Below are 27,702 nucleotides of genomic sequence, written 5' to 3' on the forward strand. Positions count from 1 at the left end.
TGTGCTTGTGTGGTGGGACTTCTCTAGCAGGGTTCTCCTGCAGGGAGAGGAGGCATCTTCAGGGCATTGATTAGATCAGTTCTCATTGCTATTGTAACTGAGACAGTGGGAACATCCACACATCTGATCAGTCTGATGAGACTCTCCAGCCCCAGATACCCAGCACTGAACTCCCTTTGTTATTTTACCTGTCTGTAACAGACAGCTGGAGAAGGGGTTGACCCAGGTAAAGAAGCCAGAAAGTGCAGAGAGCTTGAGTAAGTCTTCCTTAGAAAGAGATTTATCTTGATTGGCCAATTAGTTGTATCTTGTAGGTGATAAATCTGCAAAACCCACTGTGGTGAGGTGCTGAGCCACAGGGACCATGCAGCTTATCGAGGGGCAGAGTTCCTTAGCACTTTGCAGGATCAGGCTTGAAGTGGTTCCTGAATCACAGAGGACTGAGCTGCTGCCTGTGTTGTGGTTTGTACTGTGCTTCCAATGTGCTCTCAACCACGTTCCTGTTCCTGCCTCCATGAGGTCCCCTATCCCCCCATCCTGCTCCTGACATGTTGAGAGCTTGTATGGTATGTGGCCATGTGCCAGCACCTTCCCAGCACTTCCTTTTTGCCTGATGTCCAGGGCTGCAGGGCTTCTGCTGCACGTGGGCTTTTGGGAAGCTGCAGTAACCCCTGCAAGTGCTAGAAGTTGTCAAATAGGAGTGCAGTGGGTTGCACTGCACTGGAAAAGAGAGAAAATATGCTCTGAAGCAGGTTCTCCTCTTTCCCTCTAAATCATGACTCCCTGCTGTCTGGCTTTTCTCTGGCTCTGCCCCCAGTTAGGTGTTGTGGGTTCAGCCCTGTGGGTCACACAAGGTAATTTCATTGCATCTCCACCTTTCCCCTCTGGGAAGAAATGGCACGAGCAGACTCTGCCCAGACATGTGGTTATCCCAAACATTTCCCTTTTTATGCCAAATCTCTCTTATGAAACAGCCCAATGTTTTTTTTTTTTCCCACTGCCATAAAGATAATTGGTGTATCTTGTGAGAGGCACAACCACCAGCATTTTCCTGTAAAGAACCCACCCATTCCCATCCTGTTGGTTTGACTCTGCCTTCCCAGAGTGTGGATGTGCAAGCCACCAGCTGCTCCAAGGACTTTGAAACCTGTTCATAGAGGCTTATTTATTACAACTAAGCATTTGTTAACTTTTTCATTATATGTGTCACCCAGTTAATTTGCTGAAGTGTCTCCTGGCAGATTTTTGCAAGTCCAGTTCAGTTTATCTCACACATCTCAGTCCAGTCCTTACTGCAGAGTCAGGTCTCGAATCTGGCTGAACTCTTTCAATCAGGAATCCAACACAGAGTAAGCTCTGTAACCACTCACACTTTTCCTTCCTCCTGTAGCCTTGTTAACTGTGTAACTCAGGAGCTTGCACAAAACCAACATATGTTGGAGTTAAAATTTGTCTCCAGTGTTTTCAGAGGACCACAAAAAGCAGGGCTGGAAGAGATGTCCAGAGGTCATCCTGTCCTCCCTAATGCAAAGCAAGGTCAACCATACCTAATCCATTACTGAGGCTGGTCACTTAGAACTGTTCTCAAAAGCCAGTTCAAAGCTATGAAAATGAACTTGTTTTAGTGTGAAACATCACCCCCTGCACTTGAACCTGCAGCCTTTAGAAAGCAGTTGAGCCCCATATGATTTGTGTGTTGCAGGAAGTATGTGACCTGCATTTAAATTCTTGCTCTGACTTGATCAGAAGTGCTTCCCATGGAATTGGCAACTGGAGGGAGAGAAATACTCTGGCCTGTGATTATCAGAAAGACCATCCCTTTATTTGAGATACCTAATAGTGTTTATAAAAGTCTCCAGTGCTTTTATTAAAGTGACTTTTGGGTGCCATTGAGTTTGGAGGCACAATGTGAGACATCTTAAAGTAGCATGATTTTCAGGGAGCATTGAGTGTGTAGCAGAACTGGAGGCCCTTGAAATTACCAGTTCTGGCTGATTCCTACCTACTGGTTAGGAACCCACAGGCTGCTTACTGAGGAAACACCTGCTCTTATAATAGCCAAGGAGAGACCAAGGGTGGGAAATCCATCTGCATAATCTGATGAGCATTAAACTAACCAAGTCAAAAGCCAAGCAATTGACTTAATCTGCTGTTGATCTTTTTTCCTTCCCTCATGCAGAGGTAAGTTCAGGACACTGCATCTCCCAGTCTCAGGATGTTATTAGGGCGGTGCTCAAAATAATATGCATGAAAAGCAAATCTCTGATGTGTGGAATTAATGATTTGGGAGACAACAAGGACAGCTTTCAGAGTGCAGAGCTGCAGTGTGCCATGGGGGCACTCACAAGCCAAACTCCCAGATCCTGCAGTGAAGCCAAGTGTAAATGCTTCATCCCCGAGTCCTGAAGGGGTGGCACATTGTGTGTATCATGTGTGTGTGTGTCTGCCAGGGCTGTGCTGGCTGATAAAGCAACTCGTCTGTCTTTAAGTCTTGGTCTCAAATTGCAGATCCCTTGAGTTTGAAGGGGACATCCCTGTTAACATGGGGTTAGTAGGTAGTGAAAGCTGCCTGAAGCTCAGTTCCTATATGGGACTGTGAAGGGAAAGGAAAGCAGAGGAGAGGAGGAAAAGGATATCTGCCAGCTTTGTTTCCTTATGGAGGACCCTGGAGGAATGATGTAGCCCTTACTTTCTACAGCCATAGAATGAAATAGGTGCAACCTTTAAATAATAATGTTATCTGACATAAAGGTCATGTTGAGGTTTAGTAGTATTGCTAAACCTCTCCTGCAGAGAAAGTCTGGGCAAGATGATCGTGGTTGAGCTGCTTCTTTGAGATGGGGAGTTGCATATGGTGGCAAATCTGACCAAACTTCCAACTATTGCTGCTGTCAGGGGAAAAGGGACCAAGCATCTCCTTCGGTGGCTGCAAGGAGCCAGTGTGGGGGAACAGTGCTTGGGGGAGCAGTGCTTGGAGCAGCAGCACGAGGATGCCTGCTCCGAATGCCCTGCTGAGTCCCTGTGGGTCTGGCTGCTGGCTCCATCCTACCTTAGAAAGGCTCAGTTGCTGCCTTTTGTGTCTGTGGGAGCAGTGCTGTTTCCCTGACACAGGGAATGAACACAGGGCCAGGCACCAGCTGGGTTCAGGACTCTGCTCTCAGCTCTGCCACTCGCTGGGTGGCCGTGGACAGGTCACCTCACTGTGGTGTAACGTTGTGAGCACCAGCTCTTTGAGGCTGGAACAGGGTCTTGTGTCTGCAGAGTGCAAAGTGCCAAGGGACCTTAGTCTCTGCCCAGCTTCCATGTGCTACTGTAATGTAAATAATAGTGTGGAGATAACGATGAGGTCAAGGAACATCTCTTAAACTCGATAATTTTCCCCGATGGGAAGATTTATGTCGCTGCTTCTGTCAAGGGCTGGAACTGCGCCAGATTTTGATCAGTGTCCAAGTAACCACACAGAAATACCAGACCAAGGAGGGGGGGGGAAAAAAAAAAAGGAGTTGTTGGGCTCTCCTGCTAACATAAAGATTGCTACCTCCTAATTTTGCAATCACAACAAATGCCATCCGGTCCTGCACGAACGGCAGCTCGGGAGGAGCCGTCCGTTAAACGCCGGGCACTGCCAGAGGAAGTGCAGGGCCGTTGGCTGGGGCAGCAGGAGTGCTGGCACACTGCACACTTCACAGGGCTTTATAGCTGCTTTTAAAATAGTCCCCACCACTGCAGACAGCCTGTGGGCTGCATCAGCCGAGTGAAATGTTCTCCTGCTAGTACAGGGAATTATTAACATGTTTTCTCCACGCCAACTGTCTCTCCGCTGACTGACCCATGCAAGCAACTCAATGAAAGAAAAGTCGGTTTTGTTTTTTTTTTTTTTTTTTTTTTTAAAATCCTCCCAACCCAGCTGGGTTTTTTTGATGACTGGTTTGGCCGAGGGTTGTGCCAAAGCCCACGGCCTTGCTGGATGCCACGCTGAGGTTGCAACTTAGCACAAAAGGACAGACTGAAACTTCAGAGAAGCAAGATTTATTTGAGGGTTTGGGTTTTGCTTTTAATTATCGTCTCAGACTGAATAAGAAGGAGGAGAAATGCTCAGTGTGGGAAGCAGTGTTCACTCTTCGTGTGTGACAGCACTTTAGGGTGTACTTTACATTTATAATATCAAAACTGTACTTGTGCAGCCAGAAAAATCAAGAACGGCTTCTGCTACTTGAACATTACAGGTCTGAGGAACAGGATAAGTAGTGACTTAAAAGTTAAAATTTAAGAAGCTATTACTCCAGGGCTAAAAGAAGTCCAACCTTAGCCCCTCATTGGAAAGTGCACATGATGCCTGTGCCAAGGCTGGTTTTGGCAGTCTTTGCTCCAGGCTTGTACAGTACCTTGTACAGTGGTGTCCTGGATCACAGCAGGGCTCCCTAATAGTTTAAATATTTATTGATACTAGTGCAGTTTCAGTAGGTGCTGAAGTGCTTGGGCTAGAGCTGTGTATTTCAATTCTACTTGTAGTTACAGGACAATTTGGGTAAATTGCTTGGTTTGTGTGTTTGAGTCTACTTAAGTGTCCTCTTGGATGATTTGTGTGGTAAGCTGGGATGTCAGATGGTTGTGACTCTCACTTTCCTCATTTAATAAATGATGTCTCACAACCAGCAGATTTCTCAGGCAGGGCCATGACCTCTCAAATGCAGTATCACTGACTTTTGGACATTTTCAAAGCATTTTAACCCTCAGCTTGCAGAATCCTCATAGTGCTGCTTTTTGCTTTCTAAATTAATACCATTTTGAAACTTTAAAGGTGAAAGAATGGCTGTAGAAACAAACTTTTAAAGATTACAGAGTGATCCAGTATCAAAGCAGCTTCCCCAGCAAATGATGAGGAAAGCTGATGGACCGAGGGTTAAAGGGTCAGTGAGGCACATGCACATTAAAGCTGTATTTATGGCAGAACAGAAACTTCCAGTGCTGCCAAGATAGCCCAGGTAGCTTTTCCTCTCTTTCAGCTGCAGGATCCAGCATTTTAGTGCCAGTGCTGTTAAGAGGTTTGTAGCTACTTTTGGGTGTAATAACCAGTGAGTTGGAACGTGCAAATTAAAGAGGATCAGCTGTCCAGGGACTGCCTGACTTGGCTGTCGTGGTTCTGCCCCTCCTTCTTTTGGTAATGTTCTTAATTAAAATCCTTTCTGAGTTGTGTCACTGATGACTGTTACATCCTTCTTTTATGTGAACTGTACCAGCCTTGTTTAAGCTTGAGGATCAAAATGGGCATGTGGAGAGGCAGTGCCTGTCCCAGAGAGTTAACAGGCTGCTGGGTGGAGACAGAGAGGAGCAAAGGAGCTCCCACTATCTCCATGACACAGATGAGGAGCTGTGGTGTGAAGATACTGAACACCTTGGCTAAGGTCAGAGAGAAAGTCTGAGAGAGGCAGCAGCTAGATCTGTGGTTTTTTGAATTACAGTTCTGGGATTTAATAAAAATTAATTAAATACCCTTATCAAATGGAATATGAGAGGTAAGAGGGCATCAGGAACTTCAAGTGAAAAGAGAATCATATTTAGCCATAGGTTATTTAAAGGGAAGACTTAAGTTACACTGAGTAGTTTCAAACTTGTGACTGAAATGCTCTCTAGCAGTAGGAATTGCTCTCTGTGGGTGTTTTATTTCTCCTCAGTCCTTGCATTGGATTCAGTTTGTTAATCAAGAAGACAGCAAACAGAATGCTTCACTGGTGGTCACCAGGGGCCTGCAGCCAGTGTTGAGTGTTCTTGGATGATGGATGTTGCTCACAGACCTTGGGGTCTGAAATCCATGCAGGGAGCTCCCCAGAAGGAGGCTGAGGGCAATTTCCTAATTATCTTTTTTGTTCTTAATTCTTTGTCTATTCCCCCCCCACCCCGATCTGAAGATTGAATTTTGCAATAATTTTGCTGCTGCTTTGACTTGATGGAACACCAGGAGAAAATGCTTCCTGAGTTTTATTCCAAATGCAAAATCCCAAGGAACAGCCTAGTTTTGAAATTCCTTGCCCAGGGGATGCCAGCATCCCTCTTGGCTGCTTGGTGATCACCATGACTCTCACCAGTACCATGATCAGATGAGGAACTAGTCCTTTTTGAGCTAAGCTGGGCTCTTGAGTTATCAAAGAACAGGGTCCAGGGGCTTGATTTCATGGCACAAGGAAGTCCCTGCTTTTTCTGCATCTTTGGAATATGGTGGGGCTCATGGACAAATGTTGGCAGTATCATAACCAGACTTGTCTGTTCCCTGCACATATCAGCACGTGTACTCACACAGGGGTTTATTTTAGGTTTTTAACAACTTCCTCCCTCTCTGCTGCAGATCTGTTTGTGTTTGTACACATCTATTTTTGTAAAGCTCCCCCCCCCAGTTAGGTATGTGTTTACTTTTTGCCTTCATCTAATCAGCAACTCAAAGGGTAAGTTGATGTTCTATATTTAGTCCAGATGTTCAGCAGAGATGATAAAGGCTGTATCAAAGCAGAGGTTTCTGGGTTTTTCCTGGGATGTCTCTCCTTCCTGTGTTACTGCAGGTTCTGTCTCTGCTCGTGTTTCTCAATGCAACCCAGAAGCATATGTCAGTGAGAGTATTTGTATGGCTTTCTGAACTCATTTGAAATAATTTGCCTCTAGAAAGTGCTTGTGGTCTGTTTGCCATGAGAAGAGTAGCTGCAGTCCTGATGTGAGTTGAAATATCCAATGTTTATGGAAGATGACATAGAAAAGCTGTTTACCATATGGTACACAAGGCACGGTGATACTGGGCTATTTTTACCCCTGCAGTTTGCTGGGGGAAAACCAGAATACAATAATGCAATTTATGTATTCTACTGTATTTCATATGTGCTTTTAAGAGAGAACATGACAGTGTTCTCTTAGCCAGGGATATAACATCAATTATTATTTATATTGAGCCTGTATCTTGAAACTTTGGTACAAAACTAGGGTCAAAACCAGCCAGGTACATGCAGTAAGAGACATACTAAGACATTTATGAGATTCAGATCACTTCAAGTTAAGCTGTTTCTGGTGACACCTCTCATTCACAGCATTTCCCTCTGTCCTTTCTTTTCATTTCCCTGGATCGAGGTCCTCTGGCAGCTGTTGTCTGCTCTTGATTATGGGACTTTAGACTAAGCATTGCACCAGAGTAGAGACTTGTAAGCTGACTCAGTGCCAGGCAGCGTGGGTCTAGAGACAATGCAGTTCAGTTTACACGGAGCTGGAAGCTATGGATTTAGTATCTTGGATCAGTGCATTCATGGGAGTCTGCATTACATCCTAACTGTACTCCCTAACTGCATCCTTAGGTTGCCCCAAGTGTTTTCTTGACATGAAAATGCTCTCTGAGCCAGATAAAGCAAGGACTAGTCCCATGAAGCTTTCTGTCTCTCTGCAGGCTTTGAATTTGGGAATTGCTGTTCTGCTGTCTCTGGGGTCTTGACCTGTGCCCATCATCAAGATAAACTGTGTCACAGGGAATGAATCCGCCGGGGTGAAGAGCCCGAGTTCAAACACTCTTAACAGCAGAATTGTCTCTAAGGTGCCTACTTCAAGTGTCTGCATTTACACATTGCCCTCTTCCTCTAGTTTGCTCTAGGTTGTATGGTTGGACCCTGGAAATGGGATGTCAGTCCCGTTCAGGGAGCATAAAGGAAGAAAGAAAATCCCCCCGTTGCTGCTGCCGTAACAGCGAGTGAGAGCCCGAGCGGGAAGATGTCGACAGTCACATCAGCAATCCAGGCTCCTCAGGGCCCTGTGAACCCGCCGCCTCCGGAGGTGACTAATCCTAATAAGCCTGGCCGGAAGACCAACCAACTGCAATATATGCAAAATGTTGTGGTGAAGACCTTGTGGAAGCATCAGTTTGCCTGGCCTTTCTACCAGCCTGTTGATGCAATTAAATTGAATTTGCCGGTAGGTTTCTGTCGCCTTCTGCTCGGTGTTGTGTTCCTGGAAAGCTTTGTGTTGGTGAGGTCGGTTTTCTGATTGCCCTGGCGTGGAAATATTGGTGCCTGACATCGCAGTGGAGGGTTGGGCTCAGAATGTGGCCTTGGTGCCATGATGAGAAAATGACAGTTCATAGCCCCTGTGCCCCTCCAGGCTAATCACAGCCTCTGCAGATGCTTGGGACCAGCCCAGGGAGAAACTGGGTTAAGCCTTTTAAACTGGTGGAAGCCTTTTAAAGGCCAAAATGCTCTTAAAAGAGAGACTGAAACTTTTAGCACAGTTTTAGCCAGGGCTGGCACTGATAAACTTCTGTAAGTGGCAGGGGCAACCTTTTAGAAAGTTTAAAGTGCTGATTCCCAGACTGGTGGTTGTGGAAGGAGCTCAGGTGCTTTGTAGTCAAGTTTGTAATAATGATAGACTAAAACAATAGAAATTAAAAAATAAATTGCTATATATATATTTACATTTACAATTTCCACAAAAATTAGGGTGTGTTTTTTGAGAGGGGGAGTGAGGAGAAAGCAGGTATTGGAGGAAGATGTGATCAACCCTCTGTATCAGGAGATGTAACATCTTCCCTGTTTCTCCAACAGGATTATCACAAAATAATAAAAAACCCCATGGACATGGGGACGATCAAGAAGCGCCTGGAACACAACTACTACTGGAGTGCCAGTGAATGTATGCAGGATTTCAACACCATGTTTACAAACTGTTACATTTATAACAAGGTAAAGAGCCTAAAGAGCCCAGACAGACCCAGCTACCACTGTTACTCTGCAGGTTTTGAGCAGGGCCGGCTCCGGGCCCTCCTTGCAAGGGTTTGAAGTGCCACTAATTGCAACCACATTACTTGAAATGCACAAAGCTGTCTTTGTGCTTCGCCTTTCTTCCCCCAGACTAGTTAAAATGGCAAATATGCCTTTCAATTATAGGTAGATTTCTGATCTGGGGTCATGTAGCGAGTTTTTGCTCCTTTTATTTTCAGTTAAGAATTCTTTGAGGTGAGCTGCAGTTCATGCAGTGCTCTGCAGGTGTTTTGTGATGCTTTAGTGCTGTGCTACACTGACTGGCAGTAAATAGTGTCTGCAGCAGAGAACAGTTCAGGAAACATAACTCTGTTCTTTGACTCTGTCTCCATAAATATGTTCATACTTACACACATTTAGAATGCTTATTATTATTATTTTTGGGTTTGGCTTGTTTGCTGTTTTGTTAGGTTGTTAAAGGCCTCTATTCTTTGTATTATGTTTTCTAGTTGTTTGTCATCATTGACCCAGACTGGAGAACAGCTGAAATAAACAAATTAATTAGTTTGAGCCACAGAATATGTGTTTAGACTCTTCCTTTGGACCTGCTGGCAAGCAGGGGAGGACAGCTCATCTGTTCCAGTTTGCTGCTTCCATGCTGTTGCACAGGATGCTGGTTATCAGGCTCCTACTGGAAGTCCTGATAACTCTCTGGATGCAGTGTACTTAGGGGCTGTAATTATTGCATGCTAGAGCAGAATAGAAGAGCAGGAGGGACGAAAAAAGGCATGCAAGGAGGGGGAAGAGCTAATCTGTTTGTTTTTGGAGTTTGAATACCATAATTTATTTGAAGAGCAGTGTCATCAGGGTTTTCAAAGCCTGATCTTGAATCTCTCTGCTTCAAATATGATACAGCATGGACTCTTCTTCTTTCTGCAGCCCACAGACGACATTGTCCTCATGGCCCAAGCCCTGGAGAAGATATTTCTGCAGAAGGTTGCCCAGATGCCTCAGGAGGAAGTGGAGTTACTACCCCCAATTCCTAAAGGCAAAGGTCGCAAGCCGTCAGCGGGCACCCAGAGTGCAGGTATTGACCCACCCAGGGACAGGAGGTGTCAGGAGCTGTTGCTGAGACCTGGCCCACCTTCCAAGCTGCTTGACTTGCCACCTGTGACTTGCCCATCCACGCACTTCAGTGAGGGAGGACACTGCTGTTGCTTCCTGTGTGCAAAAAAGAAATCAAGGCAAGGAAAGACAAGGTAGTCAGATGTGCCAGTCTGCTGCCAGTGCCAGACCATGGCACAGAAGGCCTGTACAGATTTGAGTTTTTACAACTCACCCTGGTTCTTGGCAGAAATCTGACACAGCAAAGACTTGGACTCAAATCTTGCCACTCCCCTAAACCCTGTATAATGTGGTTTTTTTTTTGCACACACAGTTGCAATATCCTAGAATTTAAGTTTGATCAACAGAAGAGATTTATTAAGCCATTGCAGAGGGCTGTGCAGACCATTACATGTCAGTGGAAACTAAGTTTAGTTCAGCTTACCTAGAGTTGATTTTAAATGGATTTCGGACTAAAATGTCTAAGCATGGTAAAACTGTTCATAAAGGAGCTTGTGTTGCAATTTTTTCTTTCTCTAAACAAGGTCTGATTGTCTCTCTGGGAAAGTCAACTGTTCCTCTGTTTTCCCACATCCCAGGTCCTAAATGGAGCTATAACTTTATCCAAGCTCAGAGAAATTTGTGATGATGTGTCTTTTCAACATCCCTTGATAAAAGCTGCTCTAAAACGTAGAAAAGGTTTGCTTCTTTGGTTATTAGTTACTAGGTTTGTCCCCTTTAACATTACACTAGCAAGCAGTTCTTTAACAGTCCAGGTATAGCTTCAGAGACATTCAGGCTATCAGAAGACTTAAGCTCTTCTTAGAATCACAGAATCGTGGAATATCCTGAGTTTTAAGGGACTCACAAGGATCATTGAGTCCAGCTCCTGTCCCTGCCCAGGGCAATCCCAGGAATCACACCATGTGTACTTGTGGCAAATCTGAAGTGCTTTGGACTCTTGGGTGTTTAGGTGGCTTAGGGGAGTGGTTGCTACTATTTGCATAGCATGAACCACCTCCCTCTGCTCCACCTTCTTGAGCTCCTGCTGTTTGATGAATTCACTGTAGCTGTGAGGGCCTGAGAGGAGTGAGGACTGTCCCAGAGCAACACACACCCCATGTGCAAAGCTGGAAGTATTTTGCTTGCATGTGGCTTGTGGTGCGAGGACTTAGGTCAGAGATTTCTCATTTCTGTTGTGCCCTGGGTAACAGCACTGTGCAAATCAGTGTCCTTTGTGCCCTGAGCCCTTTGCCAAGCCCATGAGTGCACAGTCCAGTGGCACCACACAGAATATGCTGAGCTGGAAGGGGCCCACAAGGGTCATTGAGCCCAGCTCTTAGCCCTGCACAGGACATCCCCAAGAGTCCCACCGTGTTTCACTGTGTACCCAGTTGCCCTGTCAGCACCTGCAACCACCAGTTCGCTGCGGTGAGATTTCTCTTTATCCTCTGAAGGAGCTCAGCAAGCCGTGGCCGTGTCTTCCGTGTCCCCGCCGGCGCCGTTCCAGAACGTCCCTCCAGCCGTGTCTCAGACGCCCGTCATTGCTGCCACCCCCGTGCCAACCATCACCTCCAATGTCCCGCCCGTCACTGCCCCCTACCGCCGCCCCCCCTCCTCCTGCCGCTCCAATCATGCCCGTGGTGCCTCCCACGCCACCGGTGGTCAAGGTAAATGGAGAGCTCTTCCTCTGCTTCACAAGGCGACGTTTCTGGGCAGCGCTTGGGTTTCGTCCCCTCGCTGCTGCCTCTGCGCGTTCCTCCTCTTCACGGGTGCCTCTGCCTCTCTGGACACTGTTGTCCCTTTGGGGTGAGCTCAGACAAGTGGTCACTGTTGAGTTTTAGGGGGTTCAGAAGAGTTTTGGCAGTTTTACCACACACCCCAGTCGAGGTGATGCCAACTGTGATTGCTCCAACTCAGTTCCAGGCTCTCCTTTGACCATGGCCTTCCCCAGTGCTGGTGCTCCAGGAACCAGAAGGCTGTTGGAGGTTCCTCCCATTTTTCACCAAAGCATCTCTTCCCACTGTAACTGAGCCCCTGGTTTTACTGGGACTGTTCCTTTAAGGTTTTTGGGCTCCAGCACTAGGAATGTTCCTCTCTGCTTTAAACCAGTTCAAGACAAGCCTGTCACTCCAGCTGGAGGAGAGTGATGTTGCCTGCAGGTTTTGGGTGCATTAGTTCTGTCTTCCCTACTGAGTAATCTTTTGGGAGTTGTCATTGGTGTTTTGCTATTTATTATGTTAATTTATGGGTAAACGAAAATGTTGCTCTAGATAATTGGAAATTTCTTAGCAAACTGTGTATTGCTTTAAAAATGATGAAAGCATAGCTCAGAGAAAGCTGGTGGGGTTTTTTCTAAACCGGGGAAGGAACTGCAACAGTACTGGTGAGGTCACTTGGACCAGAAAAACCACTTTTTTTTTTTTCCTTCTTTTTTTTTATTTAACCCTATATTTTGGGAATTACTAGAGAAATTTTGGGAATTACTAGAGAAATTTTGGGAATTACTAGAGAAATCAGAGAATTACTAGAGAAATCAGAGAATTACTAGAGAAGTCAGATCTTGCAGCTGAGCTATCCTCCTCAGCAACCTGTCTCATCCTTCAGTTTCTGTCCAAATAACTTGCTTCTGAGAATCAATTTAATTTTAAAACTCCAGGATGAAACCAGAAGTGAGTTTGCCAAATACACGCTGCAAAATTAATTCTGCTTGGGATTTACTTAAGATTTCCCTTAGATTTCTCTAAGGAACTTTTTCCTCCCTTTCTCCCTCTCCAGAGAAATAAATCCTTCGTAGGAGCACAAGAGAGCTGACTGGACAGTCACAGCTTGAATTTATGTGCGAGGGTTTATTTGCTTAAGGCGAAATCTACCTTAGCACACCCACTAAATACAGGGGAGTGAGGGCTTGTGGGTCTTTGGTGATTAATATGCTTTGGTTCAGAACTTATAGCCTGATCCTGCCACTGGGGACTCAGACATGTGGTTAAGTTACTGACACTTGCTAAGTCCCGATGCATCAGCTGAGCTGCAGTAATCGACCGGGCGCGCTCCTTTCCCTTGGCAAACATGAGGTAAGAGTCCTTGGCTTAAGTCTCAGTGAAATACTTAGAGCTAACACGTTTTGCATCGTGGCTGGGGTTGGGTTGGAGACGTGCAAATGGTTGGTTACCGTGGCTCAGGTGATGTGCAGCGATACATCATGTTGTGGTCATGGATTGTGTGTTGAAGCCTCTGCTCACGAGTCCCGTTTACCCCAGTGAAATAACCGTGTTTTCTGTGAGAGGACAGGCAAAAAAATAAGGCAGGGCTGTGCTGGGGTTTCCTGCTGGCCTGAGGGCTCACAGAGCCTGTCCATCTGCTGTTTCAGAAAAAGGGAGTGAAGCGGAAAGCGGACACGACCACCCCCACCACCTCTGCCATCACTGCCAGCCGGAGCGAGTCCCCCACGCCCCTCTCGGACCCCAAACAGGCCAAAATCATCGCGCGGCGGGAGAGCGGCGGCCGGCCCATCAAACCACCAAAGAAAGACCTGGAAGACGGAGAGGTCCCCCAGCACGCAGGGAAGAAGGGCAAACTCTCTGAGCACCTCAAGTACTGTGACAGCATCCTCAAGGAGATGCTCTCCAAGAAACACGCAGCCTATGCGTGGCCCTTTTACAAGCCCGTTGATGCAGAGGCCTTGGAATTACATGACTATCATGATATTATCAAACACCCCATGGATCTCAGTACTGTGAAAGTACGTCCTCATTTGCCACCTCTTTTGCAGGGTGTCACAGCCCTCTGGTTGCAGAGGACTGGCTCCTTCTGGGGGAGGGGGAAGGGACGAGGGTGGAAACTGAACTTGTTTGGATATCAGCTGGATATTTTTATATTTTGTTTCCTTCCCTTCTCCTTTTTTTTTTTTTGTTTCCCCATAACCTGGGGCAGCTTTTTGTTTCTGCCTTGCAAAGCAGATGATGTATGCAAAACAAAGTAAGATGGCATCTTCTCCTCTTTGTGGATAGTCCAGCCATTTAACTGGTGTCCTTGGGATTGTGTTGCACTCTGAGAAGAAGAGGTGCTATATTTCATAGGATTCAATTGATAGTATCCCATTTCCAGAAACTGTTGCCTACCTACTTGTTGGCATGATGTGTGGTCCAGATAGGCTTACACTGAGCAATTCCAGCCAGGGTGTGATGATCTGGTACTCGGGGAGGAATAACATGAGGGTTGCAGGGTTCATGGCTATTTAAGAGTTTAGCTTAGTATGGTTCTATATTCAAAGTATTCTTCCCAGTAGACTGGGAGATTTTCTGAATCCCTTCTGCATATTCATGTAGCAAAGCCATATCTTTCTAGTTCCCATCTTCTGCTTGTGAGCCAGCCATTGGAATCTGTGTTGGTGGAGATGAGACTTCCGTGTGCAGGAGGTTAAAGTGTTTCTGCTGGCTTTCACAGAAGGGTTTTGCTGCCAGTGAGACAATGCCTGGGATTGTCTTAAGTGCCCAGGTAACAGGAGAGCAACTGTGTTCATGATTCCTTTTGTGTTCCTTGGTAAATCCTAGGTAGTATCTGGAACCAGTGTGTCGTGCTCAGATGTGCCCTGCCATTCAGCCATGATGCTGCAGGGGTTCTTACTACAGCTTGACTTCCTAGGGATGCTGTGGGTCTCCAGAGATATCTGCAGCCTGGTAGATCGAGTCCCAGGTGAATGCAGTAAGATTAGAGATGAAGAGAGTGAAATCCTGACTCTCTCAAGGCTGCTACTTCCTAGGTGACTTCTGTGCTGTATTATGCAAAATGTAGGTGCAAAACTGTGATTTCTTGGTGACTTCTTCACACTTAAATCTCTTCATAGTCCTGACTTCATTCTTTTAAAATAGTGCAACTCTGTCCTTTATCTGTAAGTGCAGGTGATAGTCTCCCTCTGTGCCTGACTAGTGTAGGGCAGAAAGCTGGAGACAGGTTAATGACAGACCCAGTGGAGTCTTTTATGCCTAAAGACTCTGGGTTTGTCTTTTCACATGGTAGTATTTCTCTTAATAAACTTGTTTGAAGTGCTGTCTGGTATTGTTTTTTTATGGAGTGTTTTATTATCATTGCTCTTGGCCTGTAGATCACAGTGTGACTTCTCTGAGATGCAGTCCATAATATGTTAACTGTGTGGAACAGAAAGCTGCTATTTACAGGCAGTGTAATTTTCCAGTGTCAGGGACTTTCTTCGTGGTTCTGAAAGGTTTTAGATTTAATTCTGCACAAGTGACAATGGCTGTGATAAAGCAGCACAACTAACGGCCTTCAAACTAATCTGGAAGGAATTATGTGAGAAACTAAAACACAAGCATTGCTGCAGCTATAATATGTCTTTTCACTTCGGTTCTCTGGTCATGTGAGGTTTGGTTTTCCTCAGAGAATATCCTTCATGTCCAGGAGCACTTTTTTCCCAGGCTGTGCACGCAGCAGAGGTGAATTCAGGAGGGTTTGGAGGCTGTTTTCTCTGTGTGTGGTGGAGGAGGCAGCTTGGCTGTCGTGACTGTGCCGGTGGCAGGTGAGATGGAGAGGCTGTAGCTGAGCTTGTTGCAGCCAGGAGCAGAGGGATGTGCTGGAATGCTGTGCTGGAGCTAGGACAGAGTGAGAACAGCTGAAGGGACGGGATCCATGAGCTCATCTCCACCTCAATTCTTTGATGGCCATCACAGAGAGGGAAAGAGCAGAACTGCTTGAAGTAGTGACCTGCTGCTGGGTCACAGCAGCAGCAATGTGGATGTCTCTGCCTTTGGTTTACTCAGTGGTGAACAAGCAACAGTCCTTGCTGTGCAAGAGGATTTCTACTTGTAGTAAAGCACTACCTCCAGGGACCTAACTGTGCTCATGGGTTAATTTTCCTGCAGTGAGTTGCTGTAGTTTCAGAACAGACAAGTTCAGGGTCTTGAAAGTGAGGAGACATTCTTTGCACACTCTGGGCAGGACAAGGCTTACCTTAGAGCAAGAGACACATAAGACATTAGGAAGTAAATAAACATTGAAAAAAAGTTTATGAACATTAACAAGTATTGAACAATTGATTGTTGAGGAAAAATGAGATTGCTGTGGGTAGACATCGTGTGGGACAGAGAATGGCTGAGCTGGCCTGCCTGTACCTCTACCAGTCCTGCTTGTCTGTGGCTCCTGATTTGCAATTGTAAATGTAATCACTTTTTTTTTTAAGCAGCTGGATATCTCAAAGTGTATTTGTAACCACAGATATTCCACCCACCAATTTAAAGTGCCTTTATTACTTTTGTTAAGATAATTATTCTTTACAAGAAAACAAAACAAAAATCCACAGATTAAAAGTGTTGGGCTAGAAAAGTGTTGAGTTTGGATGAAAAGCAGAGCCTCGGACGCTGGAATGTATTTCATAGGCAGTAATCAGGCACTGAATATGCCAAACAAATATAAAAAGGCCTTTCTTACAGTAAGATGTATTTTAAAATAAACAAGCCCTTTTGCCTGAGCATATGTTTTGCTTTGGAATTGGCCCGAGACGCTTTTCAGGCGGGAGCACCACAAACCTATTTCCCTTTCTGCCTTTGTGCTGTGGCTCCCAGGCTGTCTCCTGGTTTATTCACCAAGAGAATGAGTTCTCCTGACAAAAGTTTGACAGATGTCTGGCAGGGGCAGCACAGCAGGGAGCAAGGCTGCAGGAGTGTCACCACCCTGGAGCAGGTCCCTCTGAATCTGCATCCCTGGAGGTGAAATTCTGCCCTGTTCCCAGCAGAAACAGTTCTGGGAGCCATTGCAGTGTTTCCAGATAGTTACAAGGTCTCTCATGTAGATGTGAAATTTCTGTAGCTTTCATTGGACAAATGGTGATTTTGCTTGTGTTTGGGGTGGATGACAGACCCTGAACATCCCAGATTTCTGCTGGGATGGGGAATGTCTGTCTGCACCCTGTCTGCCAGTCAGCCCCTTCCCTTCACTGGGGATACAGGTGCACAGGATATACAAAAGGGAGGCTTGTATGCACTTGGCAAATAGAGAATTTCTTTAAACCCAGGTCTTTTAAATGCAAATGAAATCTAGTGTTAGTTTCTCTTTCCTTTCAGCAGGAGTAATTGGAGCTAAGGTTTTATACATAGTAGTAATATATGCATAAAATCAATTAAGTGCTAGGAATGCTATAAACTGTTCTCTAAACCCACGTCATTCAGTCCCAAACAGCAAGAGAAATGGACAGAAATGAGAGCTGAGAAATAAGAGAAAGGAACAAGGTGCAAATATTTAGCTCCTGATACTTTTTCTCACTACACTAGGAAGTAACATTATGAACAGGTTCGTAAAGGGGGAATTCTGTATCAATTGGGCTTTTAAATCAGAAATAGGTGGTGTAGTTTAACTGTAAATACCTATTTTGCTGTAGGAATTGCCAAGCAATCTTCCTGCCTGTGTTAGCAGGAAGTCAGAGCCAGATTTTCATCATCTTTTCTGCCCTTTCAGATTTACAGGGCAAATATACCCAAGCAGCACACAGAAATACACACTGAAGGTACTCCTGTAATTGTAACTTGCTCATTGACTCTTGCCCTTTACATCCATTATCTTTGTATTAGTTCCAGCAAACCCTTTTTCTAAATGTTTCCTATTAGAATGTGGACAGATTTATATTTTACTACTTAGAAAACAACCCAAATTTAGAATCTTAGTGTTTAAACTGTTACGGAGCATTATCAACTTCTTTTGGTTGCCTGGTGTTTGTTTGCTTGTTTTATAAAGCAGAAACTCAGTGTTATTTAGGAACCAATAACCCAAATCAAACTACCCTTCTCTTAGACAAATGGGACTTTTCAGGCTGCTCTGTCTCCAAGATGCACGTTGTCCTCCCTGCAGTTGCTACAAATGCCTTTTGCTCATGGCTTTTTTTCTCCCCTTTTTCCCTTTGGCTTGTTTGTTTGCAGAAGAAAATGGACAGTCGGGAATACCAGGATGCACAAGGTTTCGCAGCAGATATTCGGTTAATGTTCTCTAATTGTTACAAGTACAATCCTCCAGACCACGAAGTGGTAGCCATGGCCAGGAAGCTCCAGGTAAAGGTGTTGGCAAATGTGTCTTGCAGAGTTACCTTTAGTTCAGCTACAAGGTGTCAGTTCAGAGGTCCAGGTGTGGATCTGCTCTTGGCACCAGCCAAGGAGAGCCGGTGATTTCTCCAGCCCTTGGAAAGAGCCTTGTGCTCTCCTGCAGAGTTGTGCTCTTCGCCATGACGTGGCCTAATGCCACGTTCCACTCCTAAAAAATTATAATCCTTACTGCCAAAGTAATGGGAGAATTTTCTTGACCTTACAGATGGCCATACATCTTCTGTATATTATTATTTACTTATACAGGACCTTGTGTAGTGCAATAAGACCCTGATGTGTTTAAAAGGCCCGAGCGAGCTGTTTGTGGCCGAGGCTCCTTTAGTCACCAGTTTTCCTCCTTTCTGTAGGATGTCTTTGAGATGAGGTTTGCAAAAATGCCTGACGAGCCTGCAGAGGCCCCCCCTCCACCTCCACCAACAGCACCAGTGGTGAGCAAAAGCACAGAGAGCAGTCACAGCAGCGAGGAGAGCTCCTCTGACTCCGACAGCTCCGACTCGGAGGAAGAGCGAGCGACTCGGCTGGCGGAGCTCCAGGAGCAGGTACTGCAACAGCTCAGCTGTGTGTCAGTGCAGCAGAAAGGGCACAGCAGGAGGAAGGGGTTGATTTTGTTCTTAAAAATCCCATCTAGGCTGGGATGCAGGAAAACACTCTCCCCTTCTCCCAACTAAAGGGGGAAAACACTCAGCTGCGCAATAAGCGAGTGTTTGATGTAATGGTAGTTTTGTCTCAGTGCTGATGCTCTGTGCTCCCTTCTGGGATCCCAGAGTATGTCACTGACTTTGGGATATACTTACACCTTGGGATGTAGAAGAAGGGTAGTGGAGGCATCAACTATCCTGCCTTGAAGGCTGATCAGTTTTTCCCTGTTCTCCCCCAGCTGAAGGCTGTCCACGAGCAGTTGGCTGCACTGTCACAAGCGCCAGTGAACAAACCAAAGAAAAAAAAAGAGAAGAAGGAAAAAGAGAAGAAAAAGAAAGATAAAGAGAAGGAAAAAGAAAAGCACAAAGTAAAAACCGAGGAGGAGAAGAAACCCAAGGTGGCTCAGCCACCAAAACAAACCCAACAGAAGAAAGCCCCAGCTAAGAAAGCAAACAGCACAACCACAGCAAACAGGTGAGAGCCTGCCTTCTGCAAGGTGCCTCGAGGGGAGAGCCAAGAGCTTCCAGCCCTGTTCTTAATTAATTCCTGGGGAAGCTCAGTTGTCAGAGCAGTTAATTTGCTGTTGAATAGTGTCCCCATTCCCAGACAACTCCAGGGAGTCTTTAAGTTAGAGCTGGCAGTGGAACTATTATGTTTTCACTGTCCAACCCTTAGAATCCCTGCCTGATCGCTCTCAGATAAGGTTTTGGGTTTTGCCTTTTGTGCGGCCACCAGGAACGTGCCACTTCATTGCTGCCCCCCTGCTGCCACTGGGGCTTGTTGCCACGCTTCACAGGGCTAAAATATAATAGGAATAAAACAGCTGATCTCAGATGGCTGAACTTTTTCAGCAGTTGTGGTGCTGTTCAAGCCGTCTGACAAGAGGTTCAAAGCCAAGGGCATTGGGATGTTTGTTACAAGGGAGTTAGAAAAAAAGAAAGGATTCATTGCTTCTATGTACCCATGGATATTTTCATGCTTGACAACCTCCCCAGGCAGCCCAAGAAAGGAGGCAAACAGGCATCTGCAACCTATGACTCGGATGAGGAGGAGGAAGGTCTGCCCATGACCTATGATGAGAAACGACAGCTCAGCCTGGACATCAACCGCCTGCCCGGGGAGAAGCTCGGCAGGGTGGTGCACATCATCCAGTCCCGGGAACCTTCCCTCAGAGACTCCAATCCCGATGAGATAGAAATAGATTTTGAAACGTTGAAGCCCACAACTTTACGAGAACTGGAGAGATACGTGAAATCTTGTTTACAGAAAAAACAAAGGAAACCGTTTTGTAAGTTACCTCCCGGGGCACGTGTTCCCCCCACCAGCTCTTGGGCTCAGCTTTGGAGTCAGGGCATGTGTGTTGAGATTCTCTTATCCAGCTGTTGGGTATGTGACGACAGGGGTTCTTTTAGAGATCCTTTTCTCCCAAGAAAATGTACAGAAACTTTCTATTTTTTTTTTCTGTTCTTTCTTCCCATGATGTCGTGCTGCAGAGACCTGGAGAGCTATTGTGTTCCTCTGCAAGACGTGTGTGATGCCTTTATTACTTATCCAGACTCTGGAAGGCACTGTAAAGGTTTCAGTCTCATTGTGTTAGGTGTTATGTGTACACATCTGGAAGGATCAGTTTCTTATCCTGAATAGTTCAGCATCTAATTAGAAAGGAAATAAAAAGCATGGTTGGGATCCAAACCCCCAAGGGAATAAATAACTTGTACAAAGTTACCTGGGCAACATGTGGATTCTGGGTGTAAGTGTCTGAGTTGTATATTCAGCCCAAAACTGTTCTTCCTATGTGGCCTGATCACCAGATTGCCCTCAGTGTCTCAGCTCAGAGGGTTAGTGTTCGTGTGCCACTGAGTGTGTGGTTCAGTGAGGGACAGACTTGTCTCTGTGCCTTTTCCACAAGGTGAATTGTCACAGCCCCTTGAGGGTTTAGCTCCAGCTAAACAGCAATAGGATCACTTACCTGAAGTGGTCCTGGCTAAGAGGGAATTGTGCTGTTAAGGCCATGACACAAAAGCCACTCCCCACTCTTGCAGAGCAGCTCCATTTCTTCCCCACAGGATTTTCACATGGGCCTAAGCAAACTGCAGACTTTGACCCTTCTTTTTTCTTTTTTTAATACGCTGCTTTAATTTAGTTTTTCCCCCGAATCCTTCGCTATTGGAAGAGCTCAGGATAGGATTTTCCAGAGTGGTTAGGAACAAAAAGCATCCTTAATTTTGGAACCAAAACATAAAGTAACACAGATAACCTCAGGTGTCCAACCTGTGAGCCTGCCATGCCTGACCCCAGCTGGACTATTGAGATGAGTGTTCAGGGGTGCACCCTCTTAGGACTGTGTTTTCCAGATTTCTTTCTTTATAAATCATTGCTTAAAAGTAGTGCACAGAAACGTAGGTATTTCCTTGCTGGATCAGGCAAAATATCTGGCCCCGGTGTTTCTGATCCTGGCCAACACCTGCATTCAATTACTCCTTCTTTTGGAGGAATATTTCCTCTGCAGTATTGCTGGTACTTCTCACCATTTCCATCCTGGTGCAGCTACATTCCTGTTGTCTGCCAGCCTTTGCCTCAGTTGGTTTTTAATTTGCCCTTGTTTGTTTTGTTTTATATTTAGAGCAACATAAACCACAGTAGATTCTTGCATGAGGTACCGGAAGTTTGATTGGCAGATGCTTTTCTCCTGACAACCTTTAATGGGACACTTTATTTTACAGGGCAGAAAACCCATGTAACAATTCTGTAATTACAAATGTGTAATTATTGACCATATAACTGGCTGGTAAGTAACCTGTAATGACAAGGTCATTACATGGATATTTCTATCTTCTAAAATACTTTCCAGAAGACCTCTCTTAAAAAAAATGCATGTTTAGAGGATGGTGGTGATTGGACAACTTCACATGTTGTCTTCTATCTGGGATGTGTAGTTGCTGTGTGATCACTTGATCTTAGCAGTGTCACTGTAGAGTGTTCACACAGATTTACATGCCCTGTAAAATAGTGATGTCCACTCTTTTCCCCTGCATCCATGCAGCTTCAGAAACTGTGTGTTCCTCCTCCCCAGCTGCAGGTGGAAAAAAGCAAGCAGCGAAGTCAAAAGAAGAGTTAGCTCAGGAAAAGAAGAAAGAACTAGAAAAACGGTTACAGGACGTCAGTGGGCAGCTAAACAACAACAAGAAACCTGCAAAGAAAGGTAATGGCCTTGGTTTTACTGTAAAAACAGAACCCCAGAAGCTGTGTAGACAGACTCACAGAGACAAAACCTCCGCCTTCTTGCAGCCTTGGGTTTGTCTCTGTGACAGGTACCCCAGTTGTTACTGCTGGGCACTGAGCTCCTGTGTGGGGTCAGCTTTGGTCCCTGTCCAGGTGGAAACTCTGGGTGGTAAATGAGAGGTGTCTTGGAGGCAATTTCTCCTTCAGAGGGAGGAGGATCTCCTCTGTATTAGCCTGTGCATACAGACCAGTACCACAGAGCATCTAACACGTGACTTTTCTCCATTGTGGGATTAAAAAAAAGCCCGAGCCCCACGTAGTTCAATTGTGGAAGATGCTACAAAAAGTTCCTCCAGTGCAAACAAAGCTGTTTCCAGCTTTGCACAGGTCAGGAGGGGGTTTTTCCTGTGCTCAGAGTTGCACCGAAGCAGGCACAGCTCCAGGTGCTCTCTCACCTGAACCTGTAGGGCTGTGGGGGGGCATTGCCCTCCTGTAGAGCTCCTGTGTGGATCCCAAACTTCCATGGTCACCTGCAGCCTGAGGAACCCTGTCATCCACTGACAGGACAGGCTTCTGGCAGCAAGCAAAGGCTGCTGTTAAGTAAGCTGCCCAGGGAAAATTGGGAACAAAGCCTGGGAGGATGAAGGCTGTGGGCAAACCTTCTCTATTTCAGTTCCTTGCGAGTAACCACATCGCCCCCTTCTTCCCCGCAGAGAAATCCGGCTCCACTCCCTCTGGAGGCCCCTCCCGGCTCAGCAGCAGCAGCTCCTCCGAGTCTGGGAGCAGCAGCTCCAGCGGCTCCAGCTCGGACAGCAGCGATTCGGAATGAGTTACGGACACTGGGACACAAAACAAACGGACATCCCCCTCCCCGATGCTCTGCAGTGTTCCTTCCCCTCCTTAACGTACTGCTCTCCTCCCACGGTGGTCAGGTTTTATCCCCTCTCTCTCTTTCTCTGACTTTTTTTATTTTATTTTTTAATTCAGTGTTATAAAAGGTATTTTCCTTTTTTTTTTTTTTTTTTGGGGGGGGTGCTCTCTTTTAATAGGTCAAAGATCTTTGCGTGTGCGTGTGAATTAGACTTTATGACAAATAGTTCCCTTTGCATAAAGTCTCTAAAATACATTTATCCGAAAAAAAAATTGTTGAAAATGGAAGAACTTTGAGCTCTTAGCAGGAGATAAATAGAAAATTCTGCAAGGTTTGTAGTACATTTCTCTCCCATCCCTTCCCTCTCCTCAGAATGTTCTCTTTTAATAAGCCTGCCTGGCTCACACAAGGTAAAAAAAAAACCCATCTTTTTTTAAAGGAATCTCTGTAAAATGGTACTGTATCTGAAAGATGTTAGCTTTTGAACTAGTTGGTGTATTTGTTATTAGCACTAGTATTCTTAATCTCGAAGTCTACGGTGTGATGAAAATGTCAGATGCTATCATCTTTTTACATAAAAACAAACAAAAAAAAATCCAAAAAAATTCTCATGTACTGTGGATTGCTAACATGCTTTTTTTTTTTAATCTTGGTAGAGGCATTGGCACCTATTCAGGAAGGTATTTAAGCATGAATTTAACTTTTAAGCACATGAGCAATATAAGTGGTTGCATTTCTTGGTTTTCCACTCAGAAGTTTCATTTTTTCCTGGGGATTCATTGGGAAGAAGGGAGCGAGGGACACTCAAGTTTCTTGGGAATGTTATTTTTAACATGAAATAGATAATTTCCAGGAAATGGATGCTCTCTATGAAAGTTTTCATTGAGCTGAAAACAGGTTTTGGCTGGAAGTTGTCAGCTGGACCTTGGGGTGATCCTGCAGTGACCAAGACAAGTCATGTGCTCGTTACTGGACACAAGCTTAGGGATTTTCTCCATGACAAGCACCTCAGTCTGGGCTTAAAATAAAGCACCACTTGAGCTCCAGCTGAGGCTGAGCTGGCAGGGGAAGTGGAGAGGGATTTTGTGTGGGTTTGGGTTTTCTGCTTGAGTTTGCTTTTCCCCCCCCCCCTTCTCCTTATTGTTTCAGTAGTGAGCTCCCACAAAGGGAATGCTACTTCTCTGTCGTGCAGGGTGCAGGTTTCCAGGCACTGAAGTGCTTCACCTCGCTGAAAAGAAAAAAGAGGGGAGGGAGAAAAGGAAGAAAAGAGCCAGTTTTTTAAGACTTGCTATTTTTTTTGAGTCCAGCCTAATGTTTTGACCTGCACTGCTGCAATACACTCTGTTTTCAGTGTCCCTAATTTCATGTATATACCGTGACTTTATTTATTAAATACCATTGGTCATTTAAAATGTAATAAAACCTAACAAAAGCAAAGCTGCATCTCTGCAGGCCAGCAGACGTGCAGACTTTTAATGAGGTTCCAACCAGATCTCAAAAACAAACAAATTAACACCAACAAAGCAAATAAAAATCTGCAACTTTATTTATATACCTTGGGCTTCATACCTACAGGTGCTACAGTCCCATCTGTCATGTGTCTGGTGCTCTGTCATATTTGGTGTGTTCATTTTTACATTTTTTTTTTCTTTCTTTTCACCCCAGCCCCCTTTTTTCCTGTTTTGTACAGATTTTGGAGACATACAGTCAGATACAATTTCTTGATTTTTCTCAGTGATATTTCCAATGGTCTTTTTCCTCCTCCCCTCTGGGTGTTTTTTTTTCTTTGGTAGAACAGTGGGGGTTTTATCCTTTTCTAATCCAACTTTCAGGAAAACACCGGTTCTATAATTATATAAAATTTGTAATCTGAGGGGCAGAAGTTTATTGTAAATTCTTTAAAGAAAAAATACACAGTTCTAACAGAAAGTTATGCCTTTCCTTCTCCAGCACCAGCCCCCAAAGCTGCCTCTCTAATGTGGGGTAGCCCTAAAATTCATCTTCCTGTGGTCTCTCAGTGATTTGCCAGAGGCCCCGTGGTGCAAATGTGGGATCTGGGTGATGTCCCTGTGCTGGGAAGTTGGGAAGCACAGGGCCAGCCTGTTCTTAGCATTCCATGGTTTGCATTTTCAGCTGCATCCACCAGTCACTTACTGCCCCATAACCAAGGTTTGATTAGCTGGACCTTGGCCATCTGCCTTTCAAAATCTGGTGGTGACCACAGTGGGCAGGAGGCTCTCAAGCCTTTCAGATTGTTTCCCACAGTATTTGAAAGGAACATGTTCTGATTCTTACTGAAGTTAATTATTTTTCTTTTCTATTGACAATGGAGTTATTTTAGTTCCTATATTTTTTTTAAAAATCCTACCCTTAAAAAGTTTTCCCCCCAGACAGATCCTTAGTAATATATTTTCAGAATTTACACGAGGAAATGTAATATTCACCTCATTAAGAGCTTGGGTTTCTTTTTAACGGGGTTGGGTTTCATCTGTGCTTCTCCTTCTGTGTGTGACTTGCATTATCAAAACCAGCTCGTGTTTTAGTTGAACTAATTGCAACCAATTCACTGCCATGACAACTTGGATAAACAAGCTCTTGGTTTGCCCTGCTTGGAACCTTTTCCTGTGTGCATTAACCTGAGCTGTGCTGTTGATGGGCTGTGGTGGTCGCTCCCTTGTGGAGAACAAACCGGAGCCGGTGCTGGAGGCAAAAGCATCTCAGCAGCATCACTGCCCACCTGGGGACGTGGCTCTGCAGCATCCCACCATCCTCTGACAGCAAGGACAGCCCCCCTGGAGCACGGCAAGGGCACAGACATTCCTCTGGGATCCGCAGGTCTGTTCCACCAAAATCAGTGGAAAGCTGGAGGCCAAAGGGTTGGGGACCACGTGTGGAGCGATGGGAAGGGGCCTGGCCTGAGGCTGGCTGCAGGGCTGGAGGAGGATCCCTCTTTTAGCTGGTAAACCACCCCAGCTTGGGGGTTTTCAAGGAAAACAACCTGCCAAAACCACCCCGGAGCGTGAAGAACTACCTGCATATCTTTGATCTACCGGCTGCAACTTGGGCTACCACTTAGAGGGAAACTGTTCTCATGGAAAGTGAGGTGTTCCCTACGAAATGGCAGCTCACAGGAGGAATCCATTTTGGCATGACCTTCATTTCAGGGAAGGAGTCGGGGACTCCTCATTTCCAAATGTTGTTCTTACACTTCTCCATTCTCACACTGTTTATAGTGCTCATTATCCCCCACCATGTCTGTAGTGGTGCCTCTTGTATCTCCCAAGTGTCTCCAGGAAAGAAGAGATGTTTCCAGTCCATAGTAAGTAGCAGCAGCCCTTAATGAGTTGGGAACTGAAACAATAGAGCATTTATTTAACTCAGTTTGTATTGCATGATGTGTCAGTACGGATGTCACGAAATAACTTTAAAATGATCAAGCATAGAACGTTTGAAATAACATTTTTAAACTTAAGAATAAAAAAAAAAAAAGAAAAAAAAATAAATTTTTATGGTAGAATTTTTCTTGAATGAACAAAGTTTAACTTTGTTTTCCAGGAGAAACTTCACTGAAATCAGTATGATTTCATATGTATGCATACACACAAAGAGTTTTATTGAAACTGCTTTTTCTGACGAATTCCTGTTTTGACAAAATATCTGACCAGACCTTTATCCAATCAACCAGCATTATTGCACCTTTAAAAACTTTGTTAAACTTTTCTCTGATTGTAAACTCAGCCTGTCTCGTGGCTCAGTGGGACCAGAGGGAGATCTGCATCCCGTGGGCTCAGGCCCTGATCCATCGACCGAAGGAACCTGTTGGCTACAACAGTTCTCTGCTAACCAAATGTTGTCTGTACAGAATCATTTCAATTTTGTATTGATGTGGTTTTAACCTTTCCTACCGACAGGGTTTGTAACTGTAGAACTGATGTTTCAGGACTGTGTGTGACACCCCCCTCACACACACACACAGCCATGTGTGTGTGTAAATATCCGACTTAGTCACCCCGTGAGGTCTCTTTCCATGTTCTCTATGTGGTAGAAGCAGACTGCAGTTACCTAATCTAGTTCTTTCTCTGTTTTGGGGACTTTTAGACCAGTTTTTAATTTTTATTTTCCTTGTTTTGAAAGGAATGATGTTTTTTAAAGTTGGGGTTGGAGCTGGGGGGACGGGATCGGGGCATGACAAAGTAAAAACACAACCTTTTTAGTACTGGATTTTAAAATCTCATTCCATTCTCAACCATGAGCAGTTACCACTAGGGCTAACTGTGGGCAGGCTCTGCATCATTAAAGATAAATTTAGGATTCATTACACTAGCAGCATTATCTTGCTTGAGCTGCATTTTTTAAAGAAAATGGTATTTGCATATCTTTTTAAAGTGTCATTTTTAAAAATAAATTAAACCACCGGCTAGGATTTGACACAGGCCACTTAGAACACAGCCCTGATACTGGCATAACCTAATCCAGAGAGATTTGTTGTTGTATTTTTGTTTTGTTATTTTGGGTTTTTTTTAATATTTAAAATAAAAAATATTGTTACTTTTCTGTATGATGTGCATGCAAATTTACCGTAACTCTTTTTCTTAAAACTTTTTAGTGCCATTTCTAGTATATTCCTGTAAATGTCAGTTACTGAAAAAGAAACGAGTCAATGTAAGTAGTTTAGCTTGTTTATTGCAAATTGCTGGCCTCAAACACAACAGAATTAAAAAAAAAAAAAAAAAAGAGTTAGAAAGTAATCTTTGATGTTACTGGTAATCACGGACCCTGGTCCTGGGGCATTTGTTTTGTTTTCATAATAAAAAGAAAAATTGTTTTGTGTGTGCAGTTTGATCCCATGTTTTCCACCCTTCTCCTCCTCCCTTTCCTCATCTCCTTTTTCAGGTGTGGCCCTTGCTCCAGTTGCAAGCCTTGATCGAGCAGTGCCATGCACAAATGTAGATTTACTGAATCCTGGTGCTGTGAGTCTTGGAATAATTTGAAAGTCGTTTTGCAAGCTCAGCTGTCAGTGGAGTGTCACACTGAGGGGGGC

General features: G+C 44.9%; 1 protein-coding gene across 1 annotated transcript; it reads left to right on the forward strand.

Moving 5' to 3' along the window:
* The first annotated feature begins 7,737 nt into the window (after positions 1-7,737).
* BRD3 (bromodomain containing 3) lies at positions 7,738-24,276 on the forward strand. Its single transcript, XM_018074280.2, is given in 12 exon segments — positions 7,738-7,938; positions 8,565-8,702; positions 9,660-9,807; positions 11,282-11,414; positions 11,416-11,494; positions 13,195-13,566; positions 17,750-17,878; positions 18,277-18,468; positions 18,807-19,042; positions 19,564-19,856; positions 21,642-21,770; positions 22,504-24,276. Coding segments are annotated over 12 exon segments (2,166 nt in total). The 3' UTR covers positions 22,620-24,276.
* The last annotated feature ends 3,426 nt before the right edge of the window (positions 24,277-27,702 follow it).

The sequence above is a fragment of the Manacus vitellinus genome, unplaced genomic scaffold (genome assembly GCF_001715985.3).
Source record: "Manacus vitellinus isolate BGI_N305 unplaced genomic scaffold, ASM171598v3 scaffold_27_pilon, whole genome shotgun sequence".
In the NCBI taxonomy this organism is placed as follows: Eukaryota; Metazoa; Chordata; class Aves; order Passeriformes; family Pipridae; genus Manacus; species Manacus vitellinus.